At 47.1% G+C, this 17,461-nt stretch overlaps 1 protein-coding gene across 5 annotated transcripts in view; it reads left to right on the top strand.

Moving 5' to 3' along the window:
* Positions 1–11,781, top strand: part of LOC104678111 (immunoglobulin lambda-like polypeptide 1) — a 32,828-nt gene extending 21,047 nt beyond the window's left edge. For all 5 annotated transcript variants that reach the window (XM_030914746.1, XM_030914747.1, XM_030914749.1 and 2 more), the window contains 3 exons: positions 5,098–5,176; positions 9,822–9,937; positions 11,332–11,781. In XM_030914746.1, coding sequence (XP_030770606.1) covers positions 5,175–5,176; positions 9,822–9,937; positions 11,332–11,648 — 435 coding nt within the window. In that variant the 5' untranslated portion in view covers positions 5,098–5,174 and the 3' untranslated portion in view covers positions 11,649–11,781. The remainder of the gene's footprint in view (positions 1–5,097; positions 5,177–9,821; positions 9,938–11,331) is intronic.
* The last annotated feature ends 5,680 nt before the right edge of the window (positions 11,782–17,461 follow it).

Raw genomic sequence — 17,461 nt, 5'->3', positions numbered from 1 at the left:
CTCAGCACTTTGGAAGGCCATGGTGGGCAGATTGCTTGAGCTCAAAGGTTTGAGACCAGCCTGGGCAACATACTGAGACCCTGTTTCAAAAAGAATAAATAATGAAAATAAATAAAGAATTTAAATAAGAATCACACAGCAAAGGTGATGCAGCATACAGCAATTTATTGTAAAGGGAAAAACATTTTGCAGGTGAAGTGCAGAATAGCCTGGGCACAGTTGCTCATACCTGTAATCCCAGCACTTTGGGAGGCTGAGGTTGGTGGATGACCTGAGGCCAGAAGTTCTAGACCAGCCTGGCCAATGTGGTAACACCCCATCTCAAACTCTCTCTCAAAAAAAAAAAAAAAAAAAAAGGCAGTGAGTGGCAGTACACACCTGTAATCCCAGCTACTTGGGAGACTGAGGCAGGAGAATCATTTGAACCCAGGAGGCAGAGGTTGCAGTGAGCCAAGATCACCCCACTGCACGCCAGCCTGGGGGGCAGAGGGAGGCTCCCTCTCAAAAAAAAAAAAAAAAATTAGCTGGACATGGTAGTAGGTGCTTGTAATCCCAGCAACTGGGGAGGCTGAGGCAGGAGAATAGCTTGAATTCAGTGGTCGGAGGTTGCAGTGAGCTGAGATGGAGTCACTGCACTCCAGCAATCCTGAGGAGACTTAAGAACTAAACATAATACGGTCTCCTGGATGAGATCTTGGGACAGGAAAAGGACATTAGGGGAAATAGTAAAGAAATCTGAATCAAGATGAAGCTTAGTTAATAATAATGTATCAGTATTGGTTTACTGGGGCCGGGGATGGTGGCTCACATCCTAGCACTTTGGGAGGCTAAGGTGGGAAGATCTTGAGGTCAGGAGCGTTAGACTAGCCTGGGCAACATAGTGAGACCGCATCTCTCTAAATTTTTTTTTTCTTTTAATTAGTCAGCACGGTGGTATGCACTTACAGTCCCAGCTGCTAGGGAGACTGAGTAGGGTGTATTGCTTGAGCCCAGGAGTTTGAGGCTGCAGTGAGGTGTGACTGTGCCACTGTGCTCCAGCCTAGTCAACAGGGAAAAACCCCTTATCTCCAAAAAGTTTTTCATTAAAAAAAAATTTTTTTTTTGAGATGAGGTTTCGCTCTTGTTGCCAGGCTGGAGTGCAATGGAGAGATCTCAGCTCACTGCAACCTCTGCCTCCCAGGTTCAAGCAATTCTTCCACCTCAGCCTCCCAAGTAGCAGGGATTACAGGCATACGTCACCATACCCAGCTGATTTTTGTATTTTTAGTAGAGATGGAGTTTCACCATGTTGGATAGGCTGGTCTTGAACTCCTGGCTTCAAGCAGTTCACCCATCTTAGCCTCCCAAAGTGCTGGGACTATGATCGTGAGCCACTGTGGCCAGACTATTTTTTAAATGCTTTTTAGAATCAAAGTCTTGTTATGTTGCTCAGGCTAGATTCTAACTCCTGTGCTCAAGCAATTCTCCTGCCTCAACCTCCTGAGCAGCTGAGACTACAGATTGTGACATCACAAGCCAAAAAGTTTATGTTTCTTTTTTTAAAAAAGAGAGGGCTTAGGACTTCCTGGAGCACAGACTTCAAATAGCAGTTGTGTCCACAGTTGTGGTCCCTTCCCTCTGGATCTTTCTTCCTGAGTGCCTGTAAAAACCAAGCTTTGGCCCTGCCTGTGCGGCTCCAGCCCATCGGTGATTGTCGTTTCCTGATGGCCAGTCCTGTGGACTCTGGGCTTGCTTAGCCAACCCCACAAATGCAGAAGCCAAACTTTTACCAATATATCTATCTATCTAGATGTATGTCTGTATATAGCTTTTTGGTTTGTTTGTTTGTTTGTTTGTTTGTTAGAGACAGAGTCTAGCTTTGTCACCCAGGCTGGAGTGAAGTGGCATGATCTCGGCTCACTGCAACCTCTGCCTTCCTGGTTCAAGCAATTCTCCTGCCTCAGCTTCCCTATTTGTTGGAACTACAGGCATTCACCAATGCGCCTGGTGAATTTTTGTATTTTTATTAGAGACAGAGTTTCATCATGTTGGTCAGACTGGTCTAAAACTCCAGGCCTGAGGTGATCTGCCTGCGTCGGCCTCCCAGAGTGCTGGGATTACAGGCGTGAGCCACTGTGCCTGGCTAGAAGCCATCCGTTTCTATATCTATGCAGATGTATGTCACTATATGTTTATGTATATCTGAATCTGTATATCTTTCCTACTGGTTCTGATTCTCTGGTTTGAACCCTAACACAACTTTTTTTTTTTTTTTTTTTTGAGCTGGCGTCTTGCTCTGTCACCCAGGCTGAAGTGTAGCGGTTTGATCTCTGTTCATTGCAACCTCTGACTCCTGGACACAACTAGTATTTTATAATCTATTAGGAATTCAAATGTTTTTCAAAAGATCAAACTACATATTTAAATACATTTGAAATACAAACTTTAAAAATCATACTATGAAGCATTAAGTAAGATTCTACATTATTAGGCCAGGGATGATGGTTTAGGCCTCTAATCCCAGCACTTGGGGAAGCCAAGGTGGGCAGATTGCTTGATCTCAGGAATTTGACACCCCTCTGGGCAACATAGCAAGACCCTGTCTCCACAAAAATAGAAAAATGAGCTGGGCATCGTGCTGCATGCCTGTGGTCCCAGCTATTTGGGAGGCTGAGGTGGGAGGATCACTTGAGCCCAGGAATTTGATGCTGCAGGGAAGCATGACTGAGCCATTGCACTCCATCCTGGGTGACAGAGTCAGACCCTGTCCCACCCCCCAAAAAAAGTTAACATCGTTATATAACTGTACTCTAAATCATTAGCAAAATGAAAGAAAATTAAGTATTATTTTAAAATAGGCAAGGTGCAGTGGCTCATGCCTATAATCCCAGCACTCTGGGAGGGCAAAGCAGATGGATCACTTGAGGTCAGGAGTTTGATACCAGCCTGGCCAACATGGCGGAACCCGATTTCTACTAAAATTGCAAAAGTTTGCCCTGTGTGGTGGCACCTGCCTGTAATCCCAGCTACTCAGAAGGCTGAGGCAGGAGAATCGCTTGAACCCGGGAGGCGAACATTGCAGTGAGCTGAGGTGGAGGCACTGCACTCCAGCCAGGGTGAAGGAGTGAGACTCTTTCTCAAAAATAAATAAATAAATAGCTAAACAGTTGGTTCAAATGGACATAAAGATGGAAATAACAGACACTGGGAACTCCACATGTTGGGAGGGAAGGAGGGGAAAGGGTTGAAAAACTAGTCATTGGGTACTATGGTCAGTGTTTGGGTGATGGGTTCAATAGAAGCCTAAGCTTTAGCATTTTGCCGTGTACTAATGGAACACACCTGCACATGTGCCCCATGAATCTAAAGTTTAATACAATAAAAATAATGAACTTAGTACAATAGACAATTATAGAAGTTTAATCATAAAACACTTAAGATAGCACTGATTTTTGTTTGTTTGTTTGTTTGTTTTTTGAGGCAGTCTCATTCTGTCACCCAGGCTGGAGTGCAGTGGTGAGATCTCAGTTCACTGCAACCTCCATCTCCTGAACTCAAGCAATTCTCGTGCGTCAGCCTCCCCAGTAACTGGGATTACAGGCGCACACCCTCTGCCTCCTGGGTTCAAGCGATTCTCTTGCCTCAGCCTCCCGAGTAGCTGGGATTAGAGGCACCGGCTACCATGCCCGGCTAATTTTCATATGTTTAGTGGAGACGGGGTTTCATGATGTTGGCCAGGCTGGTCTTGAACTCCTGACTTCAGGTGATCCACCAGCCTCGGCCTTCCAAAGTGCTGGGATTACAAGCATTAGTCACCGTGCCTAGCCAAATATTTTTAATTCCTTCATCTTTAAATAATCTCATTTCATTTTGGTAACTTTGAGATTATCTGACAGAATTCTTGGGGGAAAGGTTAGGACTGTAATATTTTTATTGACAGCAAGCAGTGTGTTTTGCTGCAAAAAAATCGTTCTGCTTTCTTTTGATCTTTTGGTTTCATTATGTATAAATGGGGATTTTTTTTTTTTTGAGACAGGGTCTCACTCTGTTGCCCAGGCTGGAGTGCAGTGGCGTGATTGTGACTCACTGCAACCTCCACCTTCTGGGTTCAAGTGATCCTCATGGCTGAGCTTCCTGAGTAGCTGGGATTACAGGTGCACACCAAAACACCAAGCAATTTTTTGTATTTTTAGAAGAGATGGGGTTTCAGCATGTTTGCTGGGCTGGTCTCACACTCCTGACCACAAGTGATCTGCCTGTCTTGGCCTCCCAAAGTGTTGAGATTATAGGTGTGAGCCATTGCACCCTACCTAGAGGGAGATTTTAATCGATTCCCCAAATCAGTTTCAATTCTGTCATGCTCATTATCTGCTTCTTCAAAAAGTCTTTGAACCAGAGTTAAGAATATTATTATTGCATCAGTAGCTGGGCACGGTGGCTCACGTATGTAATCTCAGCACTTTGCACGGCCGAGGTGGGTGGATCACCTATCAGGAGTTCGAAACCAGCCTGGCAAACATGGCCAAAACCTGTCTCTACTAAAAATACAAAACTTAGCTGGGCATGGTGGCAGATGCCTGTCATCCCACCACTCAGAAGCTCAGGCACGAGAATCGCTTGAACCCGGGAGACAGAGGTTGCAGTGAGCCGAGACTATGCCACTGCCCTCCTGCCTGGGCAGCTGAGGGAGACTCCACTCCATCTTATGTGAACTAGAGGGTTGGGGGAATTATTGAGAAAAAAGGACAAATCTCAAAGAAACAGAGACATGACAAGAGAAGAGAGTGGAGTTTGTGTCTCTGGCTCCACATAGTTCTTAAGGCCAATGAGTTCTGAGAGATAGTCAGAACTATCTTGTTTATGAATTCCATGAGACAGTCCATAAATCTGTCTTTAGGCTTAAGCTAGTTTGAGTGGGGTTTCTGTCACTTGGAACAAGAGTCCTGACTACTGCAGTTGAGTGGAGTTAAAAGGTATAGCCTCAATAGGTGAGCTAGCTTTGGCTTTAAAAGTCTTCCAGTTTGAATTACACTCCATTCCCTCTGGTGCCCCTAGAAAGAGCCTTCTCTAACACAGGCCTGCAACTGGCAGACATGCTTTAGTTTTTTTTCTTTGCAGGAATTTTGCTGCCTTGATTTGGGACAGATTATCAGAGGTGGGCACCATTATCCTCTCTTTCATGCAGGATTTATCACATGTAAGTATTTGTCTTATGTTTGGATGCTACATTTTGGTTAGAATTTAATGATCATATCTCTCATCAAGATTACCCACATGATCACTCTAAGGCTGTTGTAAGCCTAATTGACAAGTATTCCATATGTCAAGATGTCAAGTGCAACCCAAAATAAGATGTAAGCACCAAATGGGACTGAGAGAGAAATGCTAGAAATCTTCACCCTTTCTGCCTTTCTTTATGATAACCATGCATCCTGTGAGGGAAATAGTGTTATAGTGATAGAAAGGTAAGGTTCTGAAATTTGAAGAGATTGGAGGCCAAGTATAGTGGTTCACGCCTGTAATCTGAGCATTTTGGGAGGCCAAGATGGGTGGATTGCTTGTACCCAGGAGTTCTAGATGAGCTGTACAACATTGTGGGAACCCATCTCTAAAAATAAAAATAAGAAAAATTAACTGGGTGTAGTGGCTCATGCCTATAATCCCAGTTACTCAGGAGGCTGAGATGGGAGGATCACTTTAGAAGGTCGAGGCTGCAGTGAGCTGTGATCATGTCACTGCACTCCAGCCTGGGTGACAGTGAGACCCTGTCTCAAAAAAAAAAAAAAAGATTGTGGGGAAGAGTTTTTGAGGATACTGTGGTGTAGGGAAAGGGCGTGCCGTGTATTTGCAGATGGTCCTCAGCTTTACAAACTTAACTCTGGAACAGGCTACATTTCATACATTTTATATACTGTATACTGACAGACAACACACTTTTCAAAGGCCACATTTGAACCTTTTTTTTAAAGTTTTTTTAAGATGGAGTCCTGCTCTGTCACCCAGGCTAGACTGCAGTGGCACAATCTTGGCTCACTGAAACCTCCACCTCCTGGGTTCAAGCGATTCTCCTGCTTCAGCCTCCCAAGTAGCTGGGACTACAGGTGCATGCCACCACGCTCAGCTGTTTTTTTTGTATTTTTAGTAGAAGCGGGGTTTCACTGTGTTAGCCAGGAAGGTCTAGATCTCCTGGCCTGGTGATCCCCCGCCTCGGCCTCCCACAGTGCTGGGATTACAGGCGTGAGTCTCCGTGCCCAGCTGGACTACTTTGAATAGGTCTTAATAGGTTTTAATTGTTTATTATTTTTAAATTGATTTCAAAAATCTTCTACAACATAGATGAAACTTGAAGATATTAGACTTAGTGAAATAGGCCAGACACAAATAGACAAATGTCATTTGAATCCACTTTTATGAGATACCTAGAACTGGCAAATTCACATAGACAAAAGGTAGATTTGAGGTTATCAGGGCATGTGGGAAGGAAGAATGGGGGACTGTAGTTAATGGGTTTAGAGTTTCTGTTTGGGAAGATGAGGGTTCTGGAGATGGATGGTGGTGGAGGTTGCCTAACAGTGTGAATGTAGAAGCGGGGTTTCACTGTGTTAGCCAGGATGGTCTGGATCTCCTGGCCTGGTGATCCCCCACCTCAGCCTCCCACAGTGCTGACATTACAGACGTGAGCCTCTGCGCCTGGCTGGACTACTTTGAATAGGTCTTAATAGGTTTTAATTGTCAATTTTTTTTAATTGATTTCAAAAATCTTCTACAACATGGATGAAAATTGAAGACATTACACTTAGTGAAATCGGCCAGACACAGACAAATATCATTTGAATCCACTTTATGAAGTACCTAGAATTGGCAAATTCACATAGGCAAAAAGTAGATTTGAGGTTATCAGGGCGAGGGGAAAGGAAAAATGGGGGACTTAGAGTTTCTGTTTGGGAAGATGAGAGTTCTGGAGATGGATGGTAGTGGAGGTTGCCCAACAGTGTGAATGTACTTAGTGCCATGGAGCTGTATGTTTAAAATTACTTAAAGTGGAAATATTGATGTTATGTATGTTTGACCACAATTATAAAAATGGAGCCAAGTATGGTGGCTCACACCTGTAATTCCATCACGTTGAGAGGCTGAGGAGGGTGGATCACCTGAGGTTGGAATTTCAAAACCAGCCTGGCCAACATGGAGAAACCCTATGTCTACTAAAAATACAAAGAATTAGCCGGGTGTGGTGGTGCATTCCTGTAATCCCAGCTACTCAGGAGGCTCAAAAAAACAGAAACAAAAACAAAAAGAAAAATTAACCAGGCGTAGTGGCACATGCCTGTAGTCCCAGTAACTTGGAGGCTGAAGCAGGAGAATCACTTGAACCTGGGAGGCAGAGGTTGCAGTGAGCTAAGATACTGCCACTGCACTCCAGCCTGGGTGACTGAGCGAGACTCCATCTCAAAAAACAAAGTTTTTCTTGAAAACAAAAAATAAAGGCCAGGCACAGTAGCTTAGGCCTGTAATCCAAGCACTTTGGGAGATGGAGGTGGGTGGATCACGAGGTCAGGAGTTTGAAACCATAATGGTCAACATGGTGAAAACCTGTCTCCACTAAAAATACAAAACTTAGCTGGCTGTGCTTGTTGTGCGCCTGTAGTCCCAGCTAGTTGGAGGCTGAGTCAGGACTGTCAGTTGAACCTGGGAGGCAGAGTTTGCAGGCAGCTGAGGTTGCATCACTACTCTCCAACATGGTGACAGAGCAAGACTCCATCTCAAAAAAAAAAAAAAAAAAAAAAAAAAGAGAGAAAGGAAAAGAAAAGAAAAAATGTCGCTGGGCATGGTAGCTCATGCCTATAATCCCAACACTTTGGGTGGCCCTGGAGCTCAAGATCAGCCTGGGCAACATGGTAAGACTCCATTTCTACAAAAAAAATTAAAAGAAAAATAGCTGGGCATGGTAGCACATGCCTGTGGTCCCAGCTACACAGGAGGCTGAGGTGTGAGGGTCGCTTTAGCCCAGAAGATCAAGGCTGCAGTGAGCTATGATGGTGCCACTTCACTCCAGTTTGGGTGTCAAAGTGAGACCTTGTTTCAACAAATAAATAAGCAAATAAATAAATAAAGATCTTATGTTAACATCACAAAACCAATCACCTATTACTACACCAGCTTCTAAGGTAGAAACACTCCAGTCTGAAACCCTGGCAGGGAGCTTGCACCCAGTAAGCCCCAGCTCAACACCACATCCTTGTACCAAAGAGAGTTTGAGATTAAAATCCAGAAAAGCAAAGTTCACTCTTCTTGTGGTTTTGGAGTCTCAGAAGGTGGTTTTATTGTTTCTTAATTATACTGAGCCTTCTTTTAGCTTTAAAGGGAATGTCACCGGGTACAGTGGCTCATGCCTGTAATCCCAGCACTTTGGGAGGCCAAGGCGACCAGATCAGCTGAGGTCAGGAGTTCGAGACCAGCCTGGCCAACCTGGTGAAACCCCATCTCTACTGAAAATATAAAATTAGCCAGCTGTGGTGGCACATGCTTGTAATCCCAGCTACTCTGGAGGCTGAGACAGAATTGCCTAGAACCTGGGAGGCAGAGTTGTAGTGAGCTAAGATCACGCCAGCCTGGGTGACAGAGCGAGATTCTGTCTCAAAGCAAAAAGAAAAAAAAAGAAGAAAAGTTATATCTAGATGCAGTAGCTAAGCAAGCAGAAGCCATTTCAGTATGGGAGGCTAGGTGACTGAGTCCAGGGACTCCAGGTTTCTGGCTGAGGGGCTGAGAATGTCCCTGGTCATTGTGATGAATTGAAGATGGAAAATGAGCTAGGCTGGGGGAAGGTGGTCATCTCTGGATGTGATTAGTTTGAGAGTCCTGTTGGGTAGCTCACTGGGCATGGAAAGTAGTCAGTTGAGGAGCTGAGAGGGTTTGGAGCTGGGATAGACTCCAGCCTCACAATGTGGGCAATAGTGGGGGTCACAGAGTGTGAAGATGGCCAAGAAAGAGGACTGAGTGGGGGTATGGGGGAGTCATCAGCCAGGCATAGGCCATGGAGAAACAGATGCCAGGGGAAGAGGAAAGGGGAGTCTCAGACCCCAAGGGGAAAAGAGTCACTGGAAAGAGGGGCCAGGCCCATGTCACATCCAGCAGAGACACCAGGTACAGCAGAAGGACCTTGTTGGCCATGACCTGGGAGAGATGGGGGTGAGAGCATGGGGGACCACACCATGTCCCCAGCACACAAAACAGTGCCTGGTAGACAGGATGGATTTATGGATGGGCAGATAGGTGGATGGATGGACGAATGGAGAGATGATAGATGCAAAGACACATGAGTAGATGGACAGATGCATAGATGGGTGGATGGACAGTTGGAATGAATGATCAGAAAAGGCTTCATGAAGAAAGTGAGACTAAGCTGCATCTTCCTGGTTAGATATAAAAGCAGAGGAATCTCCTCTTGAGTCTGGAGTGACCCAGTGTCCTGGTCCAGGGAGGAAGTCAGCCTGGCAGGCTGGCTTGACTGGGGACACTTGTGAATTTCAGAGGCCCTTAAAATGGGGCCAAGTGAGGTTGGGCAGGTCTGAGGCAGCTCAGCACTCCTCAGCCACACCGCAGAGCTGCTTGAGAGGATGTGTCATTCAGGGAGTTGCTGGGACCCACTGGGCTAGCATTGCCATCAGCACCAACAGCTTCAGAGACAGGGACAGAGGCTGGGGTGACTCCAAGGCTGTGGGTGGCACCTGCTGCAGAGAAGGGACAGGCACAGAGATAATACTGGGATACTGGCCACCCCCATGCCCTGTGCTTGGGTCACAGTCTACACACTGCAGCCCTGTGCCCCTCACACCCAGCAGGTTCCTGTTCCAGCATGGCTCCTGGACTGGCCCCCGGTGCTGTCCCCGGGGGTTTCAATCCAAGCATAATTCATGGAAGCATGTGTTTAGCAGCGGAACCCAGCTCACCATTTTAGGTAGGTGGCTCTCACAACTTTCCCCATCCTGTCCCACCCTCTCCTGTCTCTGGAAAAGTCTGTTTTCTTTCTCTGGGGCTTCTTCCCCTCTGCCCTCCAAGTCTTAAGCATGGAACCCTTCCTTTCTCCATGGAGTCTGGGGGAAGCAGGCTAGTCTCAGGGTATCCTGCAGGAAAGACCCCCACAGGGGTAGCAGCCACCTTCAGGTTCCAAGAGCAGGACACAGTCTTTGCCCGGGGCCTGTGTTGTGACTGGGCAGGGTCAGGGCTCCTCCCCTCTCCCAGGGCAGATGTCTTAGTGAAGGATAGAGGCCAGTTCTGATGAGGGGCCCTGCGGTGGCCTTAGAGACAGTCCCTGGGACCCCAGGGTCTAGGCTGAGCGCTGGATGCTCATCCAGCCTGGGTGGGCCACACGGGGTCTGAGGACATAGGGGTCACCCCAAGAGGAGACCAATGGAAGGCACAGAGAGGACTCTGGGTCTAGGCTCCAGCTCTGTGGCTTGTGCTGGGTCGGGAGGACCTGGGGACACCAAGGGACAGATGAGTCTGGGTGAGGTCTGAGAGCCTAGCTCTCCCAGGACAGTCACAAGGAAGGAGAGGGTCTCTTGGGGCAGAGATGTGTCTGTCCCTGGAGTCCCGTCACCTCTGGGGTCCGGTATCTCTCTGTTCACGGGTCGACCTCCTGCCTTCATTTGAGGAAGGGCACCTTAGACTCAGGAGGTGACTAGCAGGAAATAAATGGGGGTGCAGAGAACTCCAGGGCCACCAGGTGAAGTCCAGGGGCATCAGAGGCTGCTGGGGTGGGCATGGGGGCTGTGGTGACCCGAAGTCTCAGCAAGCAGCCCCAAGAACCCAGCCGATGTGAAGGGTCCTGTGGTCCGACTGGTGGGACGGGGTCGATGGCAGAGCCCCAGGGTTTGTCTGCGTGGAGCCCATGCTTTACCAGGAGAGGTGAGTGGGCCAGGCTGGGGCACAGCCTGGTGCCCCAGGGGGTGGGAGGCTCTAGGCCATGCCAGGCTTGGGCCTCCCCACACACTGCCAGAACAGCTTTTTGTGCTGTGGGAGAGACTCCTGGATTCCAAACTCAGACTCCAGAAACCAGGAAGGAGGGAGCACAGCCTGCCCTGGGTACACACAGGGAAATCGAGGTTGCAGAGGAAATGACTGGGCCAGGACACTTGGGAAAGGGGACTTGAGAAGGCCCCTAGGAAGATGCAGGACTGTTTGCTCTTCAGAGGGCTCCAATCGAAAGGAGGGAATTAAGAGGGAGGGAGAGGCCCTGGGTGGAGCAGACGGATACACCATAAACCCTCCCAGAGACTCTAGACAGAGAGAGGCACTCCACACACCCCATGCTACCTCTGCCATGTCTCACCCCCTCCTCTGTGCACACAGGTCAGCCCATGGCCACCCCCTCGGTCACTCTGTTCCCGCCATCCTCTGAGGAGCTCCAAGGCAACAAGGCCACACTGGTGTGTCTCATGAGTGACTTCTATCCACGAATCTTGATGGTGACCTGGAAGTCAGATGGTACCCCCATCACCCAGGGCATGGAGATGGCCATGCCCTCCAAACAGAGCAACAAGTACGTGGCCAGCAGCTATCTGAGCCTGATGCCCGAGCAGTGGAAGTCCCGCAACATCTTCAGCTGCCAGGTCGCGCATGAAGGGAGCACCGTGGAGAACACAGTGGTCCCTGCAGAGTGTTCGTAGGTTCCCAACCCTCACCCAACCCACAGGGGCCGGGAGCTGCAGGATCCCAGGGGAGGGGTCTCTCTGCATCCCAAGCCAGCCAGCCCTTCTCCCTGTACCCAGAAAACCCTCAATAAACATCCTTTGTCAACCAGAAATCCTGCTCCCTCTCTTCATTTCTTATCTCTCATATAATTTGATGCTTCTCCTGGGTTCTCAAAGTGGCGTTGGGGGAATCCTGGCACCAGTGGGAAAGTAGCCTGGAGGAGAGGATCACAGCCTGGGGAAATAGGCCAAGCTAGGAAGAGTCAGCTCACTGAACACCAGTCCATCCATTCTCTCCCACCTCCCCTTCCTCCTTGCAGCTTACCCCTCCAACTCGCTGCCTGCGTTTTGGAGGGAGCTATTTCTGGCTGAGCCTCCAGATACACCCTCTGTCCCTGTCCTGATCTGGACCTTCTCCCCACCCACGGCCTCTCTTTCCTCAGCCTGGAAATCCTACTCTGAGCCTGGAGTCCCTCTGCTTCTGACTCTGGTCCCTGGAATGCCCTTCTTCCTCTCTGCCCAACTCCCCACCCCCAAGGGCTGGACTGTCTAGGACACTCCCACACCATCAAATTCATGAGCTCTTAAATTTTGGGCCCACCTTAACTTTACACCTGACAGCAGGTTCAGAGGTGTGAGAAAAATAGGAGGAAGCTAGGAAGGAAACACACATGAAAGTCCTGAAGAGGCTCAGGACACTTGCAAAAGATAGGCTCTGAGCTTCCCAGGAACCAGTCCAAGAAGGTTAGTAGGTTCTCCATCATTTTTTTTTTTTTTTTTTTTTTAGATGGAGTCTCACTGTGTCACCCAGGCTGGAGTGCAATGGCACAATCTTAGCTCACCGTAACCTCTGCCTCCCAGATTCAACCAATTCTCCTGCCTCAGCCTCCTGAGTAGCTGGGATTACAGGTACTTGCCACAATGCCTGGCTAAATTTTGTATTTTTATTAGAGACAGGGTTTCACCATGTTGTTCAGGCTGGTGTGCTCCATCATTTCTAAGAGATTGAACAAGTCTGCTCAAGAGAAATTGGTGTTTTCAATGCTGAGGCCAGGCATGTCATCACAATTAAAAGTGGGGATGTGTTTTACCCACGGACTCACTATTGATGGTATTTGGGCTCCGACATGTGCACAGGTGACTGCCGGGCAGCCCTAGGACATGGAGATTTTCTCAGATTTTTGGCACAGAAAGTCACTGGTCATCTTTGGAGGAAGCATCATTTTTGGGAAACACTTCTCCACTGGATCCTGAGCCTCAGGTGGAAAACCAGGTCCTGTGTTGGGAATTTCTCTGGGAGGCTCCCTGGGTCTGGGGCTCCAGCTGCTCTCTGAGAAGGTGTCGGGGGAGAGAGCATGGCCCAGCCACATCCAGCCCTTCCTGCATGGTTCCTGCTGAGCAGGGTGTTAGAGGGGTGGGGGCACCAGCAGTGGTCAGGCCTGTGTTTCTGTGGGTGGGGCCAGGGAGGCGCACTCGGGGCATCCTAGGGAGTCTGTCCCATGACTCCTGTTTTACTTTGCTGTGGCTGCTGCTGTCACAAACGACCCCTAATTCAGAGGCTTCAAACATCACACATTGATTCTCTCCTGCTCTGGAGTCAGACGTCCAAAATGAATCCTAGAGTGCTAAAATCAGGGTGCCAGCTGGGCCAGGCTCCTTCTGAGGGCTCTGTGGAGAATCCATTTCCAGGATTTTTCCAGCTTCTAGAGGATGCCCTGGGCTCCTGGCCCCTTCCTCCAACTTGAAAGCCAGAGCTCAGCATCTTCAAGTCTCTCTCCCACTCTTCTCTCTCTCTCTCCCCACTGTCTTCTCTCACCTTTCCTCTTTCTCTCCCTTTCTTTCTCTCCACCCCCACACTTGCTCTCAATCTGACCCTCCTGCCTCCTTCTTTCCCTTATAAAGACCCCACCTTGGACCCACCCAGATAACCCAGGATCATCTTCCACCTCAGGCTCCTTCACATCCTCACATCTGTAAAGTCCCTGTGGCCACACAACACAGCACATGGACAGGTCCCGGGACTGGGACACAGCCATCCCTGGGCCCTAATTCAGCCACCCACAGCTCCTTTCCCTCCTTCCCCTCTCCTCTGGGTATAAAAAGGGAATGCAGAGAGGTTGGTCAATGAATACACACCTACAGTTAGATGCAAGGACTGTGTCCCAATGTTGGATAGCAGAGTAGGGTGGCTATGGTTAGTAATAATGTATTGTATATTTCAAAATAGCTACAAGAGAGAACTTCAAATATACTCAACACATAGAAATGGTAAATACTCAAGGCCATACTCCAAATTCACTGTCTGGATGATGACATGTTGGATGCATGGAACCAAACAGCACATGCACCTCATAGAAATGTTCAATATTATGTATCAGTATAATATTTTCTATGAATAAGAAAGGTGAAAAAAAGAAGTTAAGCATAAACTAGCCATTTGACCTAGCAATTTCAGCCCTAGGAATTTATCTAGAAGAAATGAAATCATGTGTCAAAAAGACGTATACATAAATGTTCTCAGCAGCCTTATTCACTACAGGCAACAACTGGAAACAACCCAAGGGTCCCGTTAGCTAGAGTATGGATAGACCCATGTGGTCTGTGCATACAGAGGAGAGCTGCTCAGTTAGAAAAGAAACTATGCATACAGGCCACAGGAGGCAAGGACTTCAAAACATTACAGTAAGTGAAAGAAGTAAAACTCCCATGAGGGAAGTTGGTGGGTATGGACATAGTTTTGAACTGGCAGAATTTTACTGTGTTCATTGGGGTATTATGTATTGAGTCCCTGTTGACAAGGTACTGTGCTAGGTACAGCAATTATAGAAATGAGAAGCAGACTCCATCTCCATTGTGATGATACTCACCCATTTGGCCATTTCTGATGAACACTCAGGTACCCTGACTCTCACTGCTTACATTTGTAGGCTTTAGTTAATGTCACTTAAACATCCCTTTTCCCCAAGTCTTCTTTCTTTTCTATTTTGTTTTTTTTATAGAGTGTTGCTCTGTCACCCAGGCTGGAGTGCAGTGGCACCGTCTCAGCTCACTGTAACATCCGTCTCCTGGGTTCAAGCAATTGTCCTGCCTGAGCCTCCTGAATAGGTGGGATTATAGGTGCCCACTGCCACGCCCGGCTAATTTTTGTATTTTTAGTAGTGACAGGCTTCACCATGTTGGCCAAGCTGGTCTCGAACTCCTCCTGACCTCAGGTGATCCACCTGTGTAGGCCTCCCAAAGTGTTGGGATTGCAGGTGTGAGCCACCGCACCCTGCTCCCAAGTCTCCCTTCTTTCCAACTCCCTTCATTAGACACACGTTTTTAAAGCAATCCCTGCCATACCCATGGCTTCAATTGCTTTTTATATACTTTGATGGCAATAAAATTTAAATGTCATTTTTATATAACAGCTTTATTTTACATGACACCTCATTTGCTGCGATCATAAATTCAAATTTGCTCTATGAAAGTAATAACTAAAAAGTTGTCATATTTTAGTATGTATATTTTAGGAAATTTCCATAATGGTTTGACTTTGTGTGTGTACTTTTTAAAATATGAGTTGTGATGTCACAGAATGGAGTTATCTTACAGAGGTTTCCATCTAATTTTTTACCAGAGAGCTCCATTTCAATGCAATACTTAATAGTCTAAAACTATCTCTTTTTTTTTTTTTTTTTTTTGAGACTTTGACAGAGCCTGAGCTCTGTCACTCAGGCTAGAATGCAGTGGCACAATCTCAGCTCACTGCAAACACTGCCACCTGAGTCCAAGTGATTCTTCTGCCTCAGTCTCCTGATTAGCTGGGACTACAGGCACCCACCATTGCACCTGGCTAATTTTTGTAATTTTAGTAGAGATTGGGTTTCACCATGTTGGCCAGGCTGGTCTCAAACCGCTGACCTCATAATCTGCCCAGCTCGGCCTCCCAAAGTGCTGGGATTACAGGCGTGAGTCATTGCACCCACTGAAAACTATCTTATTCCCCATACCTACTCCTCTTCCTACATTCTCTGTGTAGGAGAAAGTCACTGCTATTTACCCAGTCCTTCAAACTAGAGCCTTAGCAGCCTGTTTTTCCTTTTACTTGCCCTGTTCTTCCACATCTAATCATGTAGCACTTCCTGTTCTCTCTCCCAAATGATCACAAAACTTTTCCATCCACTTCAGTCATTTCCACTGCCTTTAGACTTACCTGTTCTTCCAGATGAACATAATGTCTCTCTCTCTCTCTGTTTTTTGTTTGTTTGTTTGTTTGTTTGTTTGTTTTTTGAGACAGAATCTCTCTTTCACCCAGGCTGGAGTTCAATGGCATGATCTTGGCTCACTGCAACCTCTAACTCCCAGGTTCAAACAATTCTCCTGCCTCAGGCTCTTGAGTAGATGGGACTACAAGCGCCTGCTACCATGCCAGGCTAATTTTTATATTTTTAGTAGAGATGGGGTTTCACCATGTTAGCCAGGCTGGTCTCGAACTCCTGACCTCAAATGATCCACATACCTCGGCCTCCCAACATAATGTCTCTTAATTGGTCCCATTGCTTCCATCAGTCTTCTATTGTGCAGAGAGACCTCACTGCAAGCACGTCTGATAGGGACTCCTCACCTCTGTGTGGTTCAGTGACTCGCATGTTTCCAGAATAAAATTTAAACTCTACTTAAACTCTAGTGCTGGACAGTGAATGAGCCTTTGTATTCCAGGTTCATCCACTGTCCAGCAGCGTAGCCTCAGACAACTGAACTCTAAGCCTTTGTTTGCTCACCTGCCTGAACTCACTGAGCAGTCATGGGACCTTGGGGAAGTTACTTGATTTTTCCGTCTAGATTTATGCTGTAAAATGTGTACAATGGGACTGTTTCTGAGGGTTAAATGAGTATGCCACAGTTGCAACACTGTCAGGCACATAATGCTTGCCAGATTTTGACTATTCATCTTTATCCTATGAGGCCAAAGGTACCCCACTGTGGGGTTCTCAATTTTGTATAAGAAGATAATGCTTTATGATTTGTCAGTAAAAGAAGTATCTGAGGCTGGGCATGATGGCTCATGCCTGTAATCCCAGCACTTTGGGAGGCCGAGGTGGGTGGATCACCTGAGGTCAGGAGATCAAGACAAACCTGACCAATGTGGCACAACCCTCATCTCTACTAAAAATACAAAAATTAGCCAGATGCAGTGGCACGTGCCTGTAGTCCCAGCTACTCAGGAGACTGAGGCTGGAGAATCGCTTGAACCTGGGAGGTGGAGGTTGCAGTGAGCCAAGATTGTGTCACTGCACTTCAGCCTGGTCAACAGAGCAACACTCCATCTCAAAAATAAATAAATAGGTAAATAAAAGAAATATCTGAGTACCCCTGCCATGGAAAGAAGAAACAGAGGGAGAAAAGGGAGTTGGTAAGTAATAGCTTTACAGAGCTGGGAAGGATGTGTTCAGTCCCTATTTTGTAGACCAGGAGGGGAAAGTGTGATGTGTCCCAGGCTTTCATTCAGGATACACAGCCGTGACTCTCTATTGAGAGTGGGACCTGGGCACTGGGGGTAGCTATGGTGGAGTTGCAGATAAGAACTAACACTTGTAAGACAGGAGAGAAGCATTTAGTTACAAAAGCAGTCAAAAACTTGTGTATAATTATATTTCGTGAACAAATGAAAGCCGTCAGACTCTGAAAAACAGAAATGCTCCTGGAACTGACTTTAGTAACTGGGTTTTCTTGTTTTTTTTTTTTTTTTTTCTTTCACCTTTGTCAGCCAGGCTGGAGTGCAATGGTGTGATCTTGGCTCACTGCAC

This window comes from Rhinopithecus roxellana, chromosome 13 (genome assembly GCF_007565055.1).
Source record: "Rhinopithecus roxellana isolate Shanxi Qingling chromosome 13, ASM756505v1, whole genome shotgun sequence".
Classification (NCBI taxonomy): domain Eukaryota; kingdom Metazoa; phylum Chordata; class Mammalia; order Primates; family Cercopithecidae; genus Rhinopithecus; species Rhinopithecus roxellana.
The sequence above is the reverse complement of the archived record's forward strand: the minus strand, read 5'-3'. Positions and strand labels throughout refer to the sequence as shown.